Source organism: Hemibagrus wyckioides, linkage group LG16 (assembly GCF_019097595.1).
Source record: "Hemibagrus wyckioides isolate EC202008001 linkage group LG16, SWU_Hwy_1.0, whole genome shotgun sequence".
Classification (NCBI taxonomy): domain Eukaryota; kingdom Metazoa; phylum Chordata; class Actinopteri; order Siluriformes; family Bagridae; genus Hemibagrus; species Hemibagrus wyckioides.
Genome location: NC_080725.1, coordinates 15,662,491 through 15,684,808, shown reverse-complemented (window position 1 = coordinate 15,684,808; position 22,318 = coordinate 15,662,491). Strand labels below are relative to the sequence as shown.

Sequence of the window (22,318 nt, the reverse complement as noted above, 5' to 3'; positions counted from 1 at the left end):
TGTTGTCTAGGTGTGGGTGTAGGTAGTGTAGTGTGGGTGTAGGTAGTGTAGTGTGTTGTCTAGGTGTGGGTGTAGGTGTAGGTAGTGTAGTGTGGGTGTAGGTGTGGGTGTAGGTAGTGTAGTGTGGGTGTAGGTAGTGTAGTGTGGGTGTAGGTGTGGGTGTAGGTAGTGTAGTGTGTTGTCTAGGTGTGGGTTTAGTGTACACTAAACATTAGACAGTTAAAAGACTTTTCTGTGCACTTCAGTAAAAATAAGATGCATGCTGTGATTTGGGACACAGCCCCAGAATATAATTGTCTTTTAATCCAGACACATTTTACACATACCTGAAACAGATTCAAATAAATTAATACAGTCAGTTACATGAATACAGGAAGTGACATCACTGAGAATCACAGCAATAACAAATAAGCAGTTCTGTGTATTTCATGTAACTTAAAGTGTAATAATAGAAAATCTCTCTCTTATGCCCACACACACACACACACACATTTTCACACCCTACTTAGTGCAATATGTATTACTTTTACTGAATAAAAAATGGCAGCACCTACCACTAACATAAGCAGTAAGGAGCTGTATCCCATTTGGATGTCTCCTTGGCAAACACACTGTGCACTACTTAGGGCACAGGAACTTGCACACCATATTGAACAGTGTGCAGAAACCCCAAAAACTCACTTAACAGATTAACAGAGTGCACTACACAAGACACATCTTTTCCAGTGTCCTATATGTCCACTAGGGAAATAGTGAGATTGTGGTGTGTATGTGCACTACTTAGCGCTGTTGGACAAGTGCACTGTGACATCTGACACACTACGATAATACGGTGCTAGAGTCTGTATCGGAGCGGCTCTGACTGCAAGAGGATGGGGGAGGAAGAGGAGGAAGAAGGGAGCGAAGGGGTCCGGGACTCAGCAGGATGATCAGGGTGTAAACGAGTAGCGTCCTGATTGGATGGGATGGAGGGGACACTGAGGTCACTGATGTCACTGATGTCACTAAGGTCACTGAGGTCACGGAGTTCACTGTACAGGAGGCTGGATCTGTTACTGAGGATCAGCTCTGAATCATCATCATCATCATCCTCCTCCTGCTGAGAGGAAGAGACCTGTTGTGATGAGCATAAGTGTGTGTGTGTGTGTGTGTGTGTGTGTGTGTGTACCTGACTGTGCTGAATGGTGGAGCAGTGTGCCAGTGGAGTGCAGCAGGAGTGTGTGAGCGGGCGATCAGTGTGTGTGAGGAGAGGCTTCAGATAACTGCAGAGTGAAGGGTTAAGGAAACACAATCTGATGCCATCTAGTGGTCACATCATCACACTGCAGCCCAAGTGTGATCAACACACATCACTCACAGAACTGCACAAAAGTCACACAAACAAATGCTCTCACGAAAATCTGCCTTTAAAAAAATTAACAAATCAATTTTCAACATTTCTACGTAAACGAACAGTGTAAAGAGCAGAACTCGAATAAAAGTCTGGATTTGGTGTGAAAAGCAGCTGGTTTTCACGCTGTTACAGTCACGTGTTTCTTTACTGACTAACATTTTCGGACATTTAGTGTTTTTGCACCGATTTTTGCACAGTACTGTACACACACACACACACACACACACTACACTCATACCTAGTGTGTAATTATACACATTTGTTTTCATTATTCTTTTTATTTTACTGACTGAAGGATACTTGTGGTCAAATTTGTACCACAGTCTGAAAGGCCACGCAGAGTCACGGCCACTCGCACAATCCTCCACCTGAGAGTGAGAGAGAGAGAGAGACAGAGAGAGAGAGATAGAGAGAGAGAGACATTAAAAGAATCATGCTTATTTTTCACACACACACACACACACACACACTCACACACACTCACACACACACACTCACACACACACACTCACACACACACACACACACACACTCACCAAGTTCTCCTGATCTTCATCAACACCAACTCTGGAGAGGGAATTAAGGAAGCAAATAAATAAATATAATATAAATATAATAAAATACAAATATAAAACTAGAAAAAAAAATTAAATCAGTTATATGATATACATTTTAAGGACGAATAAATAAAATAAACGATAAAAGTATAGGACGTCAACACACACACACTCGCTCACTCACACACACACACCTGATGTTCATTAAGGTGAGCATGGGCGTGGTCCCGCCCCCACACACCCACACCGTGAGGAAGACAATGATGAGTATAGTGGAGAACATCATCTTCCTCGCATAGGTGCTTGTGTCCCGAATTGAAAGGGCAAAGGTCATGGCCCCTCGCAGCCCTGAAGGGTCAAATGTCAAACTGTGTATAGTCACATGTACTGAGAAGCAAATAAGAATGTAAAATAACAAAAACAGCACATAGGGGATTTGTGGGGGCGTAGCTATGATAATTATTTATTAATAAGCAGTGATTGCAGTTCTATTAGACTAGTAATCCATGACGTGTTGGCAATCTTACTGCTGGATTAAAAAAAATAGATTTAAAAATGATATTATTATTTTTTATTAAATCTGAGAGACGTGTAAACAATGAAAATATTCAGATGGAATCTGATCTGAAACCATTAAAGTTAAAAGTGTGACTAAAATGAAAGGAATGCTGAAAAGGATGGTGTGTTGTGATTGGCTGATTGCTGAGGTCACAGTAGCCAATCAGAGTGCAGCACATTTCACCTGCAAACATCATGACGTGCTGGAAGCGGGAGCTGATGGGATTCGCTCGGCCCAGATTGAGCAGGAAGGAAAGAGGATAAATATTCGCAATTCTTCCCAGAAATATCGCCAACTGATCCGCAATCAGGAACAAACATAACGTCTTTAATCTCTGAAATCATTTCCTAAATTAATCAATTAATTAAAAACTATACAGAATGAAATACACAAACTAATCACATAATTATACCCTCTGTGTTCTGTCCTGTCTCTCCTCCTGTTCTGTCTCTCCTCCCATTCTGTCTCTCCTCCTGCCATGTCTCTCCTCCCATTCTGTCTCTCTTCCTGTATCTTCTCCTGCCCTGTCTCTTCTCCTGCCATGTCTCTCCTCCCGTTCTGTCTCTCCTTCTGGTCTGTCTCCTGCCATGTCTCTCCTCCCGTTCTGTCTCTCCTCCCGTTCTGTCTCTCCTCCTGTTCTGTCTCTCCTCCCGTTCTGTCTCTCCTCCTGTTCTGTCTCTCCTCCCGTTCTGTCTCTTCTCCTGCCCTGTCTCTCCTCCCGTTCTGTCTCTTCTCCTGCCATGTCTCTCCTCCCGTTCTGTCTCTCCTTCTGGTCTGTCTCCTGCCATGTCTCTCCTCCCGTTCTGTCTCTCCTCCCGTTCTGTCTCTCCTCCCGTTCTGTCTCTCCTCCCGTTCTGTCTCTTCTCCTGCCATGTCTCTCCTCCCGTTCTGTCTCTCCTTCTGGTCTGTCTCCTGCCATGTCTCTCCTCCCGTTCTGTCTCTCCTCCCGTTCTGTCTCTCCTCCTGTTCTGTCTCTCCTCCCGTTCTGTCTCTCCTCCCATTCTGTCTCTTCTCCTGCCCTGTCTCTCCTCCCGTTCTGTCTCTTCTCCTGCCATGTCTCTCCTCCCGTTCTGTCTCTCCTTCTGGTCTGTCTCCTGCCATGTCTCTCCTCCCGTTCTGTCTCTCCTCCTGTTCTGTCTCTCCTCCCGTTCTGTCTCTCCTCCCGTTCTGTCTCTCCTCCCGTTCTGTCTCTTCTCCTGCCCTGTCTCTCCTCCCATTCTGTCTCTTCTCCTGCCATGTCTCTCCTCCCGTTCTGTCTCTCCTTCTGGTCTGTCTCCTGCCATGTCTCTCCTCCCGTTCTGTCTCTCCTCCTGTTCTGTCTCTCCTCCCGTTCTGTCTCTCCTCCCGTTCTGTCTCTCCTCCTGTTCTGTCTCTCCTCCCGTTCTGTCTCTCCTCCCGTTCTGTCTCTCCTCCTGTTCTGTCTGCACAAGGTTGCACACATGCACTTCATGTCAGTAGTTTAATTTTCTTTTTCCTCTTTAACCCGTAGCTCTGCGTTGTTTATGTAGCACCAGGTCCTGGAGGAACATTGTTTCAATTCACAAAAAAGTTATTTCATTTTTAAAACAACAATTTAAATAAATTCTAAATCTATTTTTTTAATTAAATTACACACATTGTGTGTGTGTGTGTGTGCACGTAGGCAAGTGTGTGTGTGTGTGTGTGTGTAAGGATACAAAGGCACCAGTGATGAAGACAATGTTGAAGACGTGATGCTGGAAGGAGAACAGAGTCACACCCATGTAGGAGAAAATAAAATTCTCAGCCAGAAAATTCAACAGCTCGAACAACTGCAGAGGAAACACACACACACAAACACACACACATAAATATGTATGCATCTACACAAATGAACAGAGAGAAAGAGTTATGCGAAAGAACATGTGTGTGTGTGTGTGTGTGTTTGTTACCTCTTTTGTGCGTTTTTTGGACTCTGTAGAGAGGTTGTTGTAGGTGTAGTGAGCTTGAGTGATACCACAGAAGAGCACACTAACCACACCTGCACACATACACACACACGCACATAAACACATTTGCACACACACACACTATAATGAATAATAAATGCACATATAATTCCTGAGACTGTGTTTATTGTGAACTCTACTCTGACTGTGAATTTTTGTAAAAATCTAAATTAATTATTGATAGTAAATATTAAATAGTAAATATTTAGACAGTATTTATTTATTTATTTTAGATAGTAAATATTTATATAAAAATAAATAAAAGACTAAAAAATTCTGTTCAAAGCTCAGTCTTCATCTGAGAAACACTACAACATTCTCTGAACGTTCTTGGGCATTGTGTTCATTCTCAGAACAGCACTGACACGTACATGGTCAGAGTGTGTGTGTGTGTGTGTGTGATAATGGTTACCGGTGATGCCACAGGCCTCAGCCAGTAGGAAGGTGCTCCAGGACATGAGGAAGAACAGAGCCGTCTCTAACAGCGGGAAATCACTCAGCCGAGTGAATTTTGTCAGCTACAAACACACACACACACACACACAAGTGTCATGTGTTGAAGTTTATGCTGTTAATAACATAGTAAAGTGTGTTTGTGTTGATACCAGAGCAGTCAAGACTCCTGCAGCAGAGCCGAGCACAAAGGAGCCACTAAACACACCGAGAAACACACCAAGAGACGTCAACATGGCCCCACCGTCAAACGAGTGACTGTCCTGTCCAGACGGCTGATACGCTACAATGGAACTACACACACACACACACACAGTTAAGGTAAGGAGCTGTTTAGTGTGTTATAATTACATGTTAAAGTTTCAAGTTAAAGGAGTGTGATGTGAATGAGAATGAATGAGTGTGTGTGTATGTGTGTGTGTGTGTGTGTGTATATGTGTGTGCATATGTGTGTGTGTGTGTATGTGTGTATGTATGTGTGTGTATATGTGTGTGTGTGTGTGTGTGTGTGTGTATGTGTATGTGTATGAGTGTGTGTGTATGTGTGTGTGTGTGTATACTGACGATGAGAGGACGATGGCCACAGCATCGTTCAGCACACTTTCTCCAAACAGCAGTGCGTAAAGGTCTACATCCACCTTCAGCTCATTGAAGATAGCCAGAACTGTAACTGTAATAACACACACACACACACACACATACACACACAGAGTAAATGACTTGGTAAATAACTGTAGTGTTTATTGTACACAGTGTTTATTGGTGATGTTACCAGGGTCTGTGGCTGAGACGATCGCTCCAAAGAACAAACAGTCAGTGAAGAAGAAATCACCAGCGAGCTGACCGAGTTTACTCATCACCACCACACAGCCAAACATCACCAACCTGAACACACACACAGGCTCAGTGTGGTGATGATTTTATAGTGTGTGTGTGTGTGGTTTTAGAATTGTCAAACTGTTTCAAACTAACCCAATGACAAAAGAAGAAACCAGAGTGCCAACAAAAGCATAGGACAAGATGGAGCCCAGATTTCTGAAGAAGTGTTTCTGTAAACACACACACACGCACACACAAGAATATCACAAACTCCTGCTCATTACCTGAGGGACATGAAATGATTAACGATATTATACACATATTATTCACTCTCTCTCTCACTCTCTCTCTCTCTCTCACACACACACACACACACACACAAACACATACACACACACAAAGTATAACACTGAAATGGACTGTTACCCGTTTGAGGCTGTAACCCGCGTGAAAAATGATGGGCGGCAGTAAAATGTTAAAAAACACCTCTGGGTCAAAAGTGGCCTGAACACAGAACAGTAGCGAGAGAGAGAGAGAGAGAGAGAGAGAGAGACAGACAGACAGACAGACAGAGACAAGTAGTTTTTATTAGTACTAAAGTACTAAGTTGTAGTTTTTAGTAGAAGTAGTAATAATTACCAACAACTCAAGACAAGCAGATGATAATAAACATCATCTATATACACTATATTGCCAAAAGTATTCGCTCACCTGCCTTGACTCGCATATGAACTTAAGTGACATCCCATTCCTAATCCATAGGGTTCAATATGACGTCGGTCCACCCTTTGCAGCTATAACAGCTTCAACTCTTCTGGGAAGGCTGTCCACAAGGTTTAGGAGTGGTTATGGGAATTTTTGACCATTCTTCCAGAGGCGCATTTGTGAGGTCACACACTGATGTTGGACGAGAAGGCCTGGCTCTCAGTCTCCGCTCTAATTCATCCCAAAGGTGTTCTATCGGGTTGAGGTCAGGACTCTGTGCAGGCCAGTCAAGTTCATCCACACCAGACTCTGTCATCCATGTCTTTATGGACCTTGCTTTGTGCACTGGTGCACAGTCATGTTGGAAGAGGAAGGGGCCAGCTCCAAACTGTTCCCACAAAGTTGGGAGCAAGGAATTGTCCAAAATGTCTTGGTATGCTGAAGCATTCAGAGTTCCTTTCACTGAAACTAAGGGGCCAAGCCCAGCTCCTGAAAAACAACCCCACACCATAATCCCCCCTCCACCAAACTTTACACTTGGCACAATGCAGTCAGACAAGTACCGTTCTCCTGGCAACCACCAAACCCAGACTCGTCCATCAGATTGCCAGATGGAGAAGCGCGATTCGTCACTCCAGAGAATGCGTCTCCACTGCTCTAGAGTCCAGTGGCGGCGTGCTTTACACCACTGCATCCGACGCTTTGCATTGCACTTGGTGATGTATGGCTTGGATGCAGCTGCTCGGCCATGGAAACCCATTCCATGAAGCTCTCTGCGCACTGTTCTTGAGCTAATCTGAAGGCCACATGAAGTTTGGAGGTCTGTAGCGATTGACTCTGCAGAAAGTTGGTGACCTCTTCGCACTATGCGCCTCAGCATCCGCTGACCCCGCTCCGTCAGTTTACGTGGCCTACCACTTCGTGGCTGAGTTGCTGTCGTTCCCAAACACTTCCACGTTCTTATAATACAGCTGACAGTTGACTGTGGAATATTTAGGAGCGAGGAAATTTCACGACTGGATTTGTTGCACAGGTGGCATCCTATCACAGTTCCACGCTGGAATTCACTGAGCTCCTGAGAGCGACCCATTCTTTCACAAATGTTTGTAAAAACAGTCTGCATGCCTAGGTGCTTGATTTTATACACCTGTGGCCATGGAAGTGATTGGAACACCTGATTCTGATTATTTGGATGGGTGAGCGAATACTTTTGGCAATATAGTGTATATCAGCTCTACAACACACACACACACTATTACCTTTCGGAGGATCTCGGTGTTGGAGGTGTGGTCTCCCTCGTTAACCTCTCCCCTCAGTGTGTATTCATAAAACCGTCCGCTCACATTTACCACCAGAGAGACGGGGCTGGACTCCATCACACACACATCTGTAACATTACTGACATCCTGCTCAGTATGGACACCATAACGCAAAACCACGCCCACTAACAATCCTGCACACAGACACACACACATATTATTATTATTATTATTATTATTATTATTATTATTATAAATATTCGATTCCATAGTGAGCAATGTAATGGAAAATGTATGTGTTGTTTTGGCCAAAACACTGGGTTCATACGAAATATTTACTCTAAACACATTGTCAGTGTGTGTGTGTGTGTAAATAAACCAGTTTTTTCATCTCTGAATGGAGGAAGAAAAGGTGGTGATTAATCCATCGATTTAGTATCTGATTTCAGGAGTGATACACACATTAGGAGCGATACACACAATTATTATTATCATTACTGTAATTATAATATTATTATCATTAGTGTTAATTAATAAATCTAAATTTCAAAATAGATCTCCTGACACCCAACATCAATTACATTTAATTCATCATCATCATCACCATCACCATCATCATCATCATCATCATGCTCATAATCATCAGTTTGTGCTGTTAGATCAGACATCAGGTCCATAACATCAGTATCAACGTCCAGGACAACTCAGAGGAATAACAGTTAATAATCTGATTACTGCACTGCAGCAGAGTTCTTATCACTCAGGGTTCTGCATCTCGGACAGGGTTCTAGCATCATCCCTCTCAGAAACACTAACCTGTCTGCTGCAAGGTTCTACACACAGCTCCTGCAGGTTCCTCTAGAGCAGGGGGTCAAATCTCACCCACAAAAGGGCCGGGGTGGGGGCAGGTTTTCATTTGAACGGAGCAGAAGCCATCGCTATTTATGGATGAGATTGGACATCCCTGCTCTAGAGGTAATGTGTAAAAATCAGATGTGTTTACTGACTTAATAATAAACAGCTAAAATTAAATGACTGAAAAAATGGGTGGAGCTTTGTACAGTACTGTATAATAATAATAATAATAATAATAATAATAATAATAATAATAATAATAATAATAATAATGCTTGTTAAATGTGTTTATAAATCAGAGAGAAATAACTTCTACAGACTAGCCAAATAAATAAAGAATCATCTTTCTATAATATAAAAGGATATTGCTGTTAATAATAATAATAATAATAATAATAATAATAATAATAATATAATGTGTTAGACACAGAAACTTATAAACACAACCTCAGAATAGTAAACTCACACTGTCTCACTCTATAATAATAATGATGATGATGATGCTAGTGATGATGATTATGATGATGATGCTAGTGATGATGGTGATAAAGATATCTGACCATAGATCATGGCGAGTCCGGTCTCGTGCAGAAAGATGATTCTCCTGTGTTTGAAGCTCCACACCGTCAGGATGGTGAGACTCAGAAGCACGGCGGCGGTCAGCAGGTTGGCGCTGTCTCTCTGGTGACTGACCTGCGCCCGCCGCTCACTCACTGCATCCACCAAGCCTCCACCCTCACACACCTTCACACACATCCACCAACACACACACACCACACACACAATCATCCTGGTGCTCCACATGACACTCTCCCGTGTGCGTGTGTGTATGTGTGTGAAACAGCGCGGTGAGGAGACTAACACACTCCTCTACTCTGCACTTAAGTTTGTAGAAACTCACCTGCATAACTATCAACAACACTGAGCATGCGCAGTACCTCTCCCACGCAGCCGGTCACAGCCCTCTGTTGTTAGGTACACTTTCGGGTTTTAAACGCTGGATTCTTTCAATAAAAATTATGATAAACTGTAAACTAACAAATGATAACAGCTTCAAATAAGACATAACACATTTCAAATGAAGTGTATTTACTAATAAATATTAACTTTTATAAAATATTAATATTTCTTAGCATTAATTACACTTCAGAAAATATGTAACTTAAGAAAATTAAATGGCTAGTATTAACTGTCTTGCATTACAACGTTATGTGCTCCTAAATGACGCATTAAGACTTTTTTATACAGCAGATTAGTGCTGTATTAGGGCCAGTAATTAGTGACTGTTTCTTCCTGTTTCACTCACGGTTATCATGTCTCTCTCTCTCTCTCTCTCTCTCTCTATCATTCTCTCTCTCTCTCTCTCTCTCTCTCTCTCATTCTCTCTCTCTCTCTCTATCATTCTCTCTCTCTCTCTCTCTCTCTCTCTCTCTCAAGAAGGCCAAGAAGAACTTTTCTTGACATTTCAACCATATATAGCTGACATACACAGTGAAATCAAACAATGTTCCTCCAGAATCCTGGTGCTACATAAAATAGCACAGAGCTAAGGCTGAGTTAATTTAGCCTAGCCACATAAAGTGTATAATGTGCAAACAGCACAAGAAAATTCAGACAGACAACACAATACACTACAAATATACACTGATCAGCCATAACATTATGACCACCTGCCTAATATTGTGTTGGTCCTCCTTTTGCTTTTACAGCCCTGACCTGTCGAGGCATCCACTAGATCCCTGAAGGTGTGCTGTGGAATCTGGCACCAAGATGTTAACAGCAGATGTGTGAGGAGCAGTTTAGGTGTGAGGTAAGGCCTTCATGAATCTGACTTGTTTGTTCAGCACATCCCACAGATCCTGGATTGGATTGAGATCTGGGGAATTCACAGGACAAGTTGACACCTCAAACTCATTGTTGTGCTCATCAAACCATTCCTGAACCATTTTTTGTTTGTGGCACGGTGCATTATCCTGCTGAAAGAGGCCACAGCCATCAGGGAATACCGTTTCCATGAAAAGGTGTACATGGTCTGCAACAGTGCTTAGGTAGGTGGTACATGTGAAAGTTACATCCACATGGATGGCAGACCCAAGGTTTCCCAGCAGGACATTGCCAAAGCATGACCCTGCCTCCACCGGCTTGCCTTCTTCCCATAGTGCATCCTGGTGCCACGTGATCCCCAGGTAAGCGACGCACACGCACCCGATGTAAAAGAACACGTGATATATCAGATCAGGCCACATTCTTTCATTTTCAGAACTGGTTCTCCTGCTCCTGGGTTTGTGTTGACTGTGGCTCTGTTGTGTGTATGATGCAGGGTATGAGGGAGGTGTGGAGGTCTTTAGGAAAGTTTTACTCATACGGTGAAGAATGTGTATGAACATGTAATGAATGTATTTTTTTCACCTTGTTTTTCTGTCTCACTCATTTCAAGCATCACTTATTAAAAAACAAAACCAAAACTTACATCATCCAGTAACCAAACCAGTGATAACATCCAGATAAATCTCTTCAAGGCATCACTGACATTAACTTTACTTGACCAGACTGTCAGAGTGTGAATCAGGAGCAGTGCATCAAACAGCACATCAAGACTGTACAAGCACCGCTGCCTTTAGCCAAGAATGTTAGTCACATAACAAATCACTTTTAATGTTTTAATAAAAAAGTAGATTGACTGTTGACTGTTTGAAAAAGGTCTGACTGTTTTATAAAAATGTCGTTAAGAAAAACCTCCTCAGATGTTTATTAAAACTTTATTCATATGATATTCAGCATATTGTTTCAGTCATTTGTGTGAACTAATTTATGTAAAGTTCATTTAGAAACCAGTGTGTGTTTGCTCACTGTGAAGGGGAAGTTAACAGGAAGTCTCTCTCACACACACTCTCTCTCTCTCTCTATCTCTTTCTCTCTCACACACACACACACACACACAGTTGAAGAAAAAGCAGTCGAAGGAAAGTTAAATGTCTACAGAAAGATGATTTTCTCTTCTTTTCTCATGTTAGTGTGGATTTCCTTGGGATCTGCCTCCTCTCTTCCTCACCGTGAGTTTCATCACATTCCATTTTAAATGCTTTCAGGGGTTTGATAGTTATTTGTGTGTGTGTCTGTATATATATTTAGGTGAATGTGTACAATCCTTCAACAACGAAGCTGTTATATATATATATATATATATATATATATATATATATATATATATATATATATATATATATATATATATATATATATATATATATATATATATATATATATATACATATATATATATATATATATATATATATATATATATATATATATATATATATATACTTTGTAAATGTTTGAGTTTTGTATTATAATGATAATGATGTCCTTATAAAAGTTCACAGTAACTACAGAAAGAAGCAGTTACACACAACATCAAATAATAAAGTCTACTAAACGATAAAAAATCAACAAATCAGTTATGAATTCATGTCCACAGTGGGATTAAAATCATTCATACTATAATTCAGTAAAAGTCAGAAATAATTTTAGAAACATGACCAGCACCGTCTCACGTTTTCTTGCTGGATTTTGAAATATTTATTGCATAAACGTTGAAGGTCATTTGAATAAAAAGACACGTCCCACACGATCAATTCTCACACGTTATTTATTAAAGTTTTAATCATATTCATTACTTTTGGAAGGTGTAATGTTCTCGTCTCGGTACTGAAGTATTACAGTATTAATTGCTTATATATTTGATACTCAATCTGGATTCAACTACAAAATATAAACAACACTGTGTATAAAACTGTAAAGTTGTTTAAGTTCATAATTAAAATAAATTTATTAGTAAATACAAATATACAAGTGTGTGTGTGTGTGTGCACGTTGTAACTACACCAGGGTGATTATTTTGACCTCTGTGGAGTGTTACTAAGTGTGTGCATGTGTGTCAGTGTGTGTGTGTGTGTGCAAACCGCAGGTGTTTTACAGGCACTTGTACTTCCTGTAGAGTGTTCTGATGAATTTTAGCTGAAAAGAGAAACATGGTGTCTCTGTTCCATTTATTTCTATTTTAGGTTCCTGTATTGAAGTGAATTTTAATAATCCATGAACCCTACACCTCATTTCTGTGTGTGTGTGTGTGTGTGTGTGTAGAGATCGAGTGCACGGTGGTGAATCTGGAGTATGTGAACTGCACATGGGATGGAAACACAACCCTGGTGGAGAACTACACCTTTCGAAGCAGGTGTTTATTGCAGTGTTGTACATGTATGTGTGTGTGTGTGTGTGTGTGGTATACTGAATCTCGCTGCAGGGGAAGTGGGTGTAGAATTTAGGTGTGTGGGTTTCTTCCTCTCAGCTTCCCTGCTTCGGAGCCTCAGTGTGTTTTCTATAAACAGTTTTACACACACACACACACACACACACACACACACACACACAAAGAGTTAAATATGTGAGGGCACAGAAACATTGCAGTGTAAGTGATTTTGTGTAAGAGGTTCCAGAGAAACAAGGACGTTTGTTGTCGAGCTGCTGCAGGATTTTTTGAGCTGAATTGATCCTCTTTTTTTCCGACCTTTTTCAGTTTCACTACAGTTTCAGTTTGTGAACTTCCTCTTCTGGAGGAGAAAATATACATCAAATCCACATTATGTTTTTTAACAACTCTTTTAAACATTAAATAGCACTGACCCTGGACGCTCCTTCTACACATCACATTTACAGAAAACCTCCCCATATCGATTGCTTAGGAGAAGCGTCTTCTCTACTTGCCCCTTACTGAATTACTGCAATCTGACCAATCAGATTCGAGGCATCACCTCCTGTGCACTGGGGTCAAACTACATAAAATACCATGATGTTGAGATTTTGGGTTGAATTCTTAAATCATGTCTTTATCCTGTTGAGCATACCTGTGTATTGTGTGTGTCTTCCTGATAGTTATAAAAATCCAGATTTTGTTGTGGAGTGTTCCTCCTATCAGTACGTCAAGGCGGTTCGTGTCGGCTGCGTGGTTCCATACAGTGAGGAGCAGCTGCAGAGATTTGATGCATTTTATGCCTGGTTATACACAGACGACATCAACATGATAAAACGAGAATACGACTCACTGTTAAAAAGGGGTAACACACACACACACACACAACAACAAGCTACTTGTTTCCTTTTTTTATCCATAAACATAACACACTGACCACATGGAGCTCAAAAATGACTGAGGAATAACAGAGTCATCTTCTATCTGTCTGTCTGTCTGTCTGTCTCTCAGTGAAGTTGGATGCGCCGTATAACATGTCGGTGTTGTTGAAGGATCCGGAGCTGTGGATTTACTGGAACATTACAAGTAATGTTAAAAAACAGTGTCAGGAGCGTGAAGTTCGCTACAGGATCAACAGCAACAAGTGGAGTGTACGCACACCTGTCTCTTCATGTCATCATCTCAGTGTGCTGTAATCAGAATAATAATAAGAAGAAGAATGATCTCATCAGTGTTCCGTGTCTATTCCAGTCAGAAGGTGGAGTAAAACTCACCATTTCCCGTTTGTTGTCGTTGCTCAGATTTACAGCAGCAGAATGGAGAACGCCTTCAACGTGGCGTTTCCCAACAGTCAGAGTGGGTACGAGTTCCAGGCGAGAGTGCGCATGTCCTCCACCTGTGGACAGTCTGAACTGTGGAGCGAATGGAGCGAGTCGGTCTTCTGGGGCTCCAAGATGATTAATGATACAGGTAACATCATCCTCAGCCCAACACAACACACAAGAACTGTGCAAAAGTCTTAGTAAAGAAACGCTGTAAAGTTTCCTTTAGGAATAATCAAATGAAAGTTAAAACATTTCTATATTAAAACATCTCCATAACAGTAACACACTAAAGAAGCTCAGCACTGTATGGTATTAAAGCTCGTCCTGCAGCTTTGTAAGGAGATGTTCACCTGAGTGTCACACTCATGTCTGTTTTTACACCCAATCCCTGAACATTAGCTTCCTTTACCGTCATTTGATTTCTGCAACATTTCATTTTTTGATGGAAAAGTAATATTTGGGAATGGAAAATGACTATAAACATATGAACAATGGCAGTGACTATAAACATATTACTGGAATAAAATGAATATAAAAATGAGGGTTTTGTAAGACTTTATTAGACAGTATTCTACATACTGTACACAAACATGCACACACAGCCATAAACTTCAGGAAAAACCGTGCTCCATGCTCCAAAACAACTTTGGGTGAAATAAACATCTTCTTTTCATAATTCAATTATAGCTGTACATGTGCACAGAGCATGTTGTTGAGAGTAGACACTGTAGATGATCCCACTCCTTAAGCAGTGAAATATCAGCATGTAAAGACAACAGAGGAAAGCCAACAGTAGATCACCCCACACGTTAGAGCTGAGCGTGTCTGCACTGATGTTGTGTGTTTGTGTTGTGTAGATACAGAACAGCCGATGTCTGCAGCGCTGATGGTACTCTGTACAGTCGGAGCCGCTGTTCTCCTCATCATGCTCACCTGTCTGCTCATCCACAGCGAGAGGTTTATTCACTTTATACAACTCTTTAGCACTAGAAACCCATTACAGAAATCTCTCTCTCTCTCAAACACACACACACACACACTCACTACAATCTTAAACACAATGTGCTTTCTAAAACACAAAGCAGGGATAAGTTAATCCTTAGCCATTGATTATTTTTGCCTGGAGCGGTCAGTAAGTCAGGCTTCAGGTCTCTGCTAGCGTTGCAGAGAAACACTGACCTCCTGAGTGAAGTCTGAAATGCGAGGCTTTCTTTGGCTAGACACACAGGATTTTACTCGCATTGATTTTTCCGTTTCTTTCAGAAACATCTGAGTGCAGGAAGATTGTTTATTTACTCTGTTTACATTTATTACCCCAACTGTGATTGAAGGAGGCACTGAAACCTGAGCACATACACTGTCTCCAGGACACGGCACACTAAAGCACAGATGACAGAAGCACATGTTTACCATTTTCTTTGTGTGTATGAGAGTTAGAGCTTCTCTGTGAACCGGGTTCTCAGCCACTCCAAGCTTCAGGAATGTTCTCTCAGCCATGTAGTGAGGCAAGAGACTACCTTCTCCGTGCTGACCACCCACCAAACTGTTTCAAAGTTACTACAAATACTGTGTGTTTTTATTTTTCTAGAATCAGAGTGATCCTGGTTCCTGTTGTACCAGGTCCCAAAAATCTCAAGGATCTTATTGACAGCTACAACGGAAATGTAGAAGTAAGCCACTTCCTGTTTATAACATACAGACGTGTGAGAGAGACAGACTGCCGATTGTGCAGATTGTGCAGATTAAGATTTTATGATCAGTGAAAATTCACTGGAAGAGTGGTGGTGATCATCTCAGTGTATTTATGGATATAGATGTAAGTAAGGAGGAAGGAAGCTGAAGGTTCTGTCTAATTTTCTGCAGAAGTGGCTGCACATTTCCAAAGAGCTGCAGGATGGATTTAAGCCTAACTTCAGCGAGAGACCCTGCACGGTGCGAGAGTTCAAGACAGAGACGCACAGTGAGTCAGAGAGTGACGACTGTCTCTCAGTGCACACGGCCGTCTCGTCTGACTATCAGTCCATGCAGAGCTACTCGTCCACCTCCACACTGCCGTCTCACAGCCACTCCCCCAGCACTGAAACCACACCTCTCAACGGGCTGTAAACCACAACGTCAAGGAGAACACACCTGCAGTGTAACACGGTTCTTACACAAGACACAATCTGGGTTCGAAAAGTTAATAAAATAAAATATACTATTAATTATATTACTATAAATGGGAAAATCAAACTCACAACCATGTAAAAAATTGGTTCATTGGCTGAAGAAGGGCTGAAGATTGTGTACACATAGACATACACACACACACACACACACACCATTTATAGTCAGAGTAATTATACATGTAGATTTATTGGATATATATGTACATATAAACTTGAAGATGTAGAATCATTTAATTTGATTGAATTTTCAGGTCTTTCTGCATAATGCTGCTGTTTATGACGGATTACTGCTACTGCTGCTGTTAACAGAAATGCAGTAAGAGTGTAATGATTGCAGGTTATGTTCATAGGCTTCAAACGTCTATATCTTTGCTATAATGCAGAGTATACTATGTTATCTGAGGCAGGAAAATAAATAAAAAACTTTGTTTTAATTTTTTGTGTGTGTGAATGTTTTCCAGAATATTTCTGTGTACTTTACTATCTGTGTACTTTACTACTATCGTTACTGTAAACGATGTATGATTTACATAATCACAATAAAACAGATTTCAAAAATAAATAAAATGTTTTCTCTGGTTTTGAGTTGTACAGCCAATCAAAGAAACTATGCTACTGTTTATAAATCTGACACGTTATCACCATCAGCATCAGCAGCATCAGCAGCAGCAGCAGCATCATCTTCATCTTTATCTTTATCTTTATCTTTATCTTTATCACATATCAGTTGGTATTAATTAATGTAGTCAGTGTTAACGGCAGTGATATGCCTGACGAAGATAAGATGAACAACATCTGTTGTGTATACAGAATAAGAATAAACAGAAATAAACAAATATCTTTAGAACATCATTTATTAAATAAGATTAAGTGTTCAAAGAAGAACAGAAGTGCAGAAATGACTCATACACACTCATTAGGGTTTTGTGAAGACAAAACAATGTCTTATGGGTGTTTCTATAATGTGATAATATCCTACTAATAATTTAACAATAGAGTATAGTCTGTGTATTATAGTATATACAAGTATAATACTAATGCCTGTGAAAACAAACACTTTTAATTTAATCACAGTCAAGCTGTTCATTGTCACTCCGTGTGTGTGTGTGTGTGTGTGTGTTACTTTATCCCAGCTGATCCTCATACTGTTTTCTAAAACAGTCACCAGCAGGGAAGAAATCCCAACAGCGCTCCTGATACATCTTCCACACGTACGACTCCTGACACACACAGATACAGAGACAAACTGTAAACATCTCCCTCTGAGATTCATATCATTCTCTAATCAGAAAAAATTGTGTGTGTTACCTGCCCAGTGTGCTCGGTCTCCTCCTTATTTATCAGGTACATCAGGAAGAACCTGAGACACAGAGCATCAGCTGATCGTTACTTACCCAAAAACAGATATATATTTTTACATGAGATAGAATTTGGCAGTCAGTAGTGGACTAATAACTGTGCTATTAGATGCATATGGTGCATAACAATCACAAGAAGCCCAGCAAACAGTGTGAAGCCTTTGCTATTGAAGTGCTGAATATTTACCAGTTCTATTTATACAAATCTCTTCTGATGAATATTCATCTTAGTTGTTGGACTGCCTTGTGCAAAACTACTGGAAATAATCAAAGTTGAAGAGGCTCTCCTGGGTTTAAAGACGGATTACAGGTCCACATTTTAAGATTTAGAATCGCGCACATGAGGATTATTCAGTAAGTTAAAAAGGTTTGTACTATCGTACTCGGGCTCTCAGATCCTTCTGAGGATTTTCTTATAAAATGAGCTTTCATGGTTTATGGAATCCTTGATTTTATTTAATACTTTATTTGATATTTATGTTCTGTAAGAAACTACAGACTGCCTCAACCCAGATTCCACTCCACAGTACACATCTGACAGAGCTCACTCCCAAAAAGGCTGACATATCATATAGAAATATGTTTCATTCAAATCAGTTTATTTTTATGGTATTTTTACATAGGATTAAAGCAGCCTTAACAAACACAATCATTTATTAGTCTGGGAGCGACGGCAAGACATCAAGGACCATCACTGAACAAAGGGTATACGTGACCCTGATTACCATTTAGTATTGCCCGACCATTTGGGTGATAACATCTAGAACAATACCTAGCCAAGGTGTACGTGACCGTGATTACACATCCGGCTAGACGACAGTATCACCCGGCCATTTGGAGGATACTCAGTTCTTACAATAATTTACATTTAGAGTGAAACTCATTTAAATTACACACGGGAAACACTGTATAAAATGTTTGAGCGGGATTTGTCCAGGGTTCTTTTTGACTCCGACGAACCCACTTTATGTATTTTGTCACTGCGACGCTGCAATAAACTTCTACATTAAGATCTTCGATGCCCTCATCGTTTTATTTTTCTTACAGTTCCAAACTAGCTAGCTCTAGAATCTGTTTTTTAAGGGTTAACACTAGCCAACTGGCTATGTTCAATCATTTCTAGGTGATATTTAGCAACTCCAGAGCATACTAGCATTCATAAAATTCCTGAATTTGTTTCCACCCATGAGAATAATAACTGTGGGATGTTTGTGTAAAACGCTTTTCTTTGCTTTTCTTTATTCTGAGGCAGGCAAAGCAGGTGTTATTACTCACAGGTAATTGGCCAGATTGTGTTCCTCTAAGGTGTGGGTCTCAAAGCCGTGTGGAGTCGTGTCAAAGTAATCACTCCCAATTCCACAGATAAAACATTTGGTCTGGAGTAAAAAAAATACATTTATTACACACTGACACTGTATACACACACACATATACACACACTGCATCATGTACATCAGGTGAGCATCACACTTGTGTACCTCCATGTCTTCTTTGACCTGCTCCTGCTGGTCTCTCAGCTCACCGAAGGCATCGATAATTAAACCTGCACCAGAGAAATATTCAGTCCAATTAAACATCAGATCAAACCCCCATAATCCATCAGCCTTAACCAGACAGAGAGACCAGAGAGAGAGAGAATATCGAACCAGCAAATATTGAATAAGTTGTACCCTGAATGATGGCCAGCAGAATGACGATGACAAAGAAGAAGAAGGTGATGTCAAAAACAACGCGGTAAAGTTCATACTCATCGCCCGCAGGATCCTCAATCTCATCACCGATACCTCCACCTGCTCTCACTCCAACATACATGTGGAACAGATAACACTGAGAGAGAGAGAGAGAGAGAGAGAGAGAGAGAGAGAGGAGGAATATGAAATGATGTGAAGAACGATGAGAGGATCTGGTGATAATGCAGTAAGATGAGAAGATGAGCAGACTGACTGTCATCATGTCATCACACTTCATGTCAGGTTCATCCTCGTCCTCACTCTTGTTGTAGAATTTGCGGAAGAAATTGAACGCAACCACTGTGTAGAGATACACAACCACCGCTAACAAACCCACCGTCATCATCAGCTGAAACACACACACAAACAAAAATCATAGTATAGTCATTTTTCTCCACTGTTCTGAAGTTTTTATCGTTTGAAATGTCCAGAGGCTGTTTCCATGGTTACACTTAGAGCCAGTCATTCATTAGCTATCTAAGATGTGTAGAGAGTAATTTATCATGAGTTAACACCTGTTTAAAATAATAATAATAATAATAAGAAGAAGAAGAAGAAGAAGAAGAAGAAGAAGAAGAAGAAGAAGAAGAAGAAGAAGAATTGATGATTATAAATATGATTATTGAGGTTACCTGCTTGCCGTTGTGTGTGACGGAGGACAGGATGGTGCGCAGTGTCTTCACACCCATGGCGATGTCCAGCAGGTGACATGCAAAGAAGAAGTTGTTGTAGTGTCCGAGAAGTGACATCACCGTGTACCACACCAGGTAGAGAAACGTCTGTAGAAACAACACACTACATTACTTTAAACAACAAATCTGCGAATTTCCGTGACATCTGCGGTGCATCTCTGCCTCTTACATTGTCTGTGAATACGACTCCAAACTTCCAGATCTGATATTTGATATCAATTGTAGCAATCCTAAAAGAGGAAATATCAACATATATATTTATTTATCGTTGTTTATGTTTATTTTCCCCACTCTCCCAGTCGTAGCAACTCCCCCCCGTGTCAGACATGGACACTGCTTTGACAGAACCAAACATGTTCAGTTTCAGGAATTTTTAATTACCAGGCTAACATGGAGTTATCTGGTTCTTGTGGTTTTTTATCAGTTTGTTGTTTGCTGACATCCAGCGTGGCGAGGTCCATCCCCAACAGCTCTGCAATTCGCTCTCGTCCATATATGTCACCATATTTATCTAGGACCTGAAAAAGGAAGACCAAAGTCCCTCATGGTTTGTGTATGATTCTGATCCAGCTATGTGTGTGTGTGTGTATACGTTTCACACTCGCCTTGCGTTTGACAAATTTGTCCCAGTAGTTATTAGGATACAAGCTGTAATTTTGAAAAACAAACACATTGTTAAATTGTGCAAAACCAAAAAATAACAATTAAAAAACCCACACTAGGCATTTTGATTGAGTTTCAGTTACACTGTCCTATAATAATAACACAAAGTATTGGCACCCATCAAAACTACCTACAGCAGTGTGGCTTAAGTTTAAACACCAACAGCAGTGATTAGAACTGTTAACACAAATGTAAATGAATGTGTGTTAACTGTGTTAAACAAGTGTGTTAACTGACGGTGTGTTGAGCACGAGTCTGTCCCACTGTCCTTTAATATCATCATCTTCAGGTTGGTCGGTAATGTAAAGGCCATCAAACTCCAGCTTCCTCGCTAGCTCCTTCTCTCGCTTAAAGATCACCAGTGGTATCTACAACACACACACACACACACCACAATAATGTATCTGTGTACATAATATATTCCTTAAGACTTACACATGTACACATGTGTATTGAACCTTGAGACAGTTGTATCCGATGATGCAGATGAAGGAGATGATGGTGTGTATGATGGCAAGGAAGGCCAGCGTGGGCTGCATATATCCTGTGCTCTCCTCAAGAAAGTAATACACAGGGCCTTCCTCATCATCATCGTCGTCACCCCCCATATCATCCGATCCGGAGCCGTCCAGCTGTTCACCTGAACCTTCAAAAAGCCCAGAACCCTCGAATACAGCCAAATCTTCAAGCTCCTCATCACCTGGAGGTGTGTCTGACACCTGAGACACACATGTATCTCATTATTATTATTATTATTATTATTATTATTATTATTATTATTATTACATTCTACATAAATAAAGTGGAAAAAATGACCAACCCTGTAGAAGAGCAGGATGAAGTTCAAGGCGAAGGCGATGAATAGAGCCAGGAAGCGGAGGTTGTAGAAGTTGCGAGACAGATAATTCTGTATATAAAATTGAAAACATTTTCTTTACTCATAAGCAAATTAAATTAGTGCGAGGTTCAGAAGAGCTGACTTGCAAAAACCAGACCATGAATTTATTTCGCTGGACATCGAGTTCGTTCCACAGCTCAAATCCTCCGTTTCTGACTGTTTTTTTCTCTTTCTTGGCCTTGCTGGGCTTCTTGACATGTACTTTTTCCTGTTGTTCCTCTGTTTTCTGCTCGGGTTCCTTTTCCGTCTTCTTTCCGTTTTCAGTGCTGTGAGGACAATGCAGAAGAGCCAACAAGACAGCAGGTCACTACTAAATTTACATTTCATATTTAAAGCATCAGGAAAACATTAACCTCACTAATCCTAAATTATTCTATAATGCTTCTGTATATTTATGAAGATATAAATCCCAGCTGTGTGTTTGCATGGTTACAGAAGTTAATTTAATTTCGTTCCAGTTTCAGTCTAACAAATATGATGAATATGATAAATAAAATATGATATATGATAAATAAATAAAATATAAATAAATAAAATATGATAAAATAAAACCTCACTCGGCTTTCTCTGGCTCTGGAGAAGGCTCTTCAGGAGCTGCTACCTGCTCGGTTCCTCCCTCCTCTGGCTGCTGCAACACACCCCACATATGAAATAACCGCTAAAGA

At 40.6% G+C, this 22,318-nt stretch overlaps 3 protein-coding genes across 3 annotated transcripts in view; 1 reads left to right on the top strand and 2 right to left on the bottom strand.

The window, feature by feature from the left end:
- Positions 1-273: 273 nt before the first annotated feature.
- Positions 274-9,435, bottom strand: slc9a6b (solute carrier family 9 member 6b). The gene is made up of 16 exons (XM_058411233.1): positions 9,128-9,435; positions 7,713-7,906; positions 6,175-6,252; positions 5,902-5,978; positions 5,702-5,814; positions 5,494-5,599; positions 5,082-5,223; positions 4,889-4,994; positions 4,420-4,508; positions 4,186-4,299; positions 2,693-2,804; positions 2,145-2,298; positions 1,930-1,960; positions 1,694-1,761; positions 1,169-1,262; positions 274-1,099 (listed from the first exon to the last, which is right to left on the bottom strand). The coding sequence occupies exons 1-16, from the start codon at positions 9,369-9,371 to the stop codon at positions 836-838; spliced, it is 1,986 nt and encodes a 661-aa protein (XP_058267216.1). The 5' UTR covers positions 9,372-9,435; the 3' UTR covers positions 274-835.
- Positions 9,436-11,459: 2,024 nt separating this feature from the next.
- il2rga (interleukin 2 receptor, gamma a) lies at positions 11,460-16,771 on the top strand. The gene is made up of 8 exons (XM_058412315.1): positions 11,460-11,620; positions 12,714-12,804; positions 13,503-13,684; positions 13,831-13,970; positions 14,121-14,289; positions 15,002-15,101; positions 15,733-15,814; positions 16,008-16,771. Exons 1-8 carry the CDS (start codon positions 11,554-11,556, stop codon positions 16,248-16,250), a joined length of 1,074 nt encoding a protein of 357 aa, XP_058268298.1. The 5' UTR covers positions 11,460-11,553; the 3' UTR covers positions 16,251-16,771.
- Positions 16,772-16,961: 190 nt separating this feature from the next.
- The window catches only part of ryr1a (ryanodine receptor 1a (skeletal)), a 49,731-nt gene continuing 44,374 nt past the window's right edge, over positions 16,962-22,318 (bottom strand). Inside the window, exons 92-106 of the mRNA XM_058412316.1 lie at positions 22,211-22,281; positions 21,751-21,919; positions 21,576-21,662; positions 21,214-21,474; positions 20,993-21,123; positions 20,698-20,740; positions 20,474-20,610; positions 20,262-20,322; positions 20,033-20,179; positions 19,615-19,749; positions 19,341-19,497; positions 19,149-19,213; positions 18,946-19,046; positions 17,621-17,672; positions 16,962-17,532 (exon numbers count right to left, since the gene is read on the bottom strand). Of these exons, the coding sequence (XP_058268299.1) occupies positions 17,437-17,532; positions 17,621-17,672; positions 18,946-19,046; positions 19,149-19,213; positions 19,341-19,497; positions 19,615-19,749; positions 20,033-20,179; positions 20,262-20,322; positions 20,474-20,610; positions 20,698-20,740; positions 20,993-21,123; positions 21,214-21,474; positions 21,576-21,662; positions 21,751-21,919; positions 22,211-22,281 (1,713 nt within the window). The 3' untranslated portion in view covers positions 16,962-17,436. The remainder of the gene's footprint in view (positions 17,533-17,620; positions 17,673-18,945; positions 19,047-19,148; positions 19,214-19,340; positions 19,498-19,614; positions 19,750-20,032; positions 20,180-20,261; positions 20,323-20,473; positions 20,611-20,697; positions 20,741-20,992; positions 21,124-21,213; positions 21,475-21,575; positions 21,663-21,750; positions 21,920-22,210; positions 22,282-22,318) is intronic.

Coding starts and splice junctions, on each gene's coding strand:
- il2rga (XM_058412315.1), top strand. CDS start 11,554: ATGATTTTCTCTTCTTTTCTCATGTTAGTGTGGATTTCCTTGGGATCT. Junction 12,805..13,502: donor AACTACACCTTTCGAAGCAG/GTGTTTATTGCA, acceptor TCTTCCTGATAG/TTATAAAAATCCAGATTTTG. Junction 13,971..14,120: donor TCAACAGCAACAAGTGGAGT/GTACGCACACCT, acceptor GTCGTTGCTCAG/ATTTACAGCAGCAGAATGGA.
- slc9a6b (XM_058411233.1), bottom strand. CDS start 9,371: ATGTGGAGCACCAGGATGATTGTGTGTGTGGTGTGTGTGTGTTGGTGG. Junction 7,907..9,127: donor CGGACTCGCCATGATCTATG/GTCAGATATCTT, acceptor GTCTGTGTGCAG/GATTGTTAGTGGGCGTGGTT. Junction 6,253..7,712: donor ACACCGAGATCCTCCGAAAG/GTAATAGTGTGT, acceptor TTCTGTGTTCAG/GCCACTTTTGACCCAGAGGT.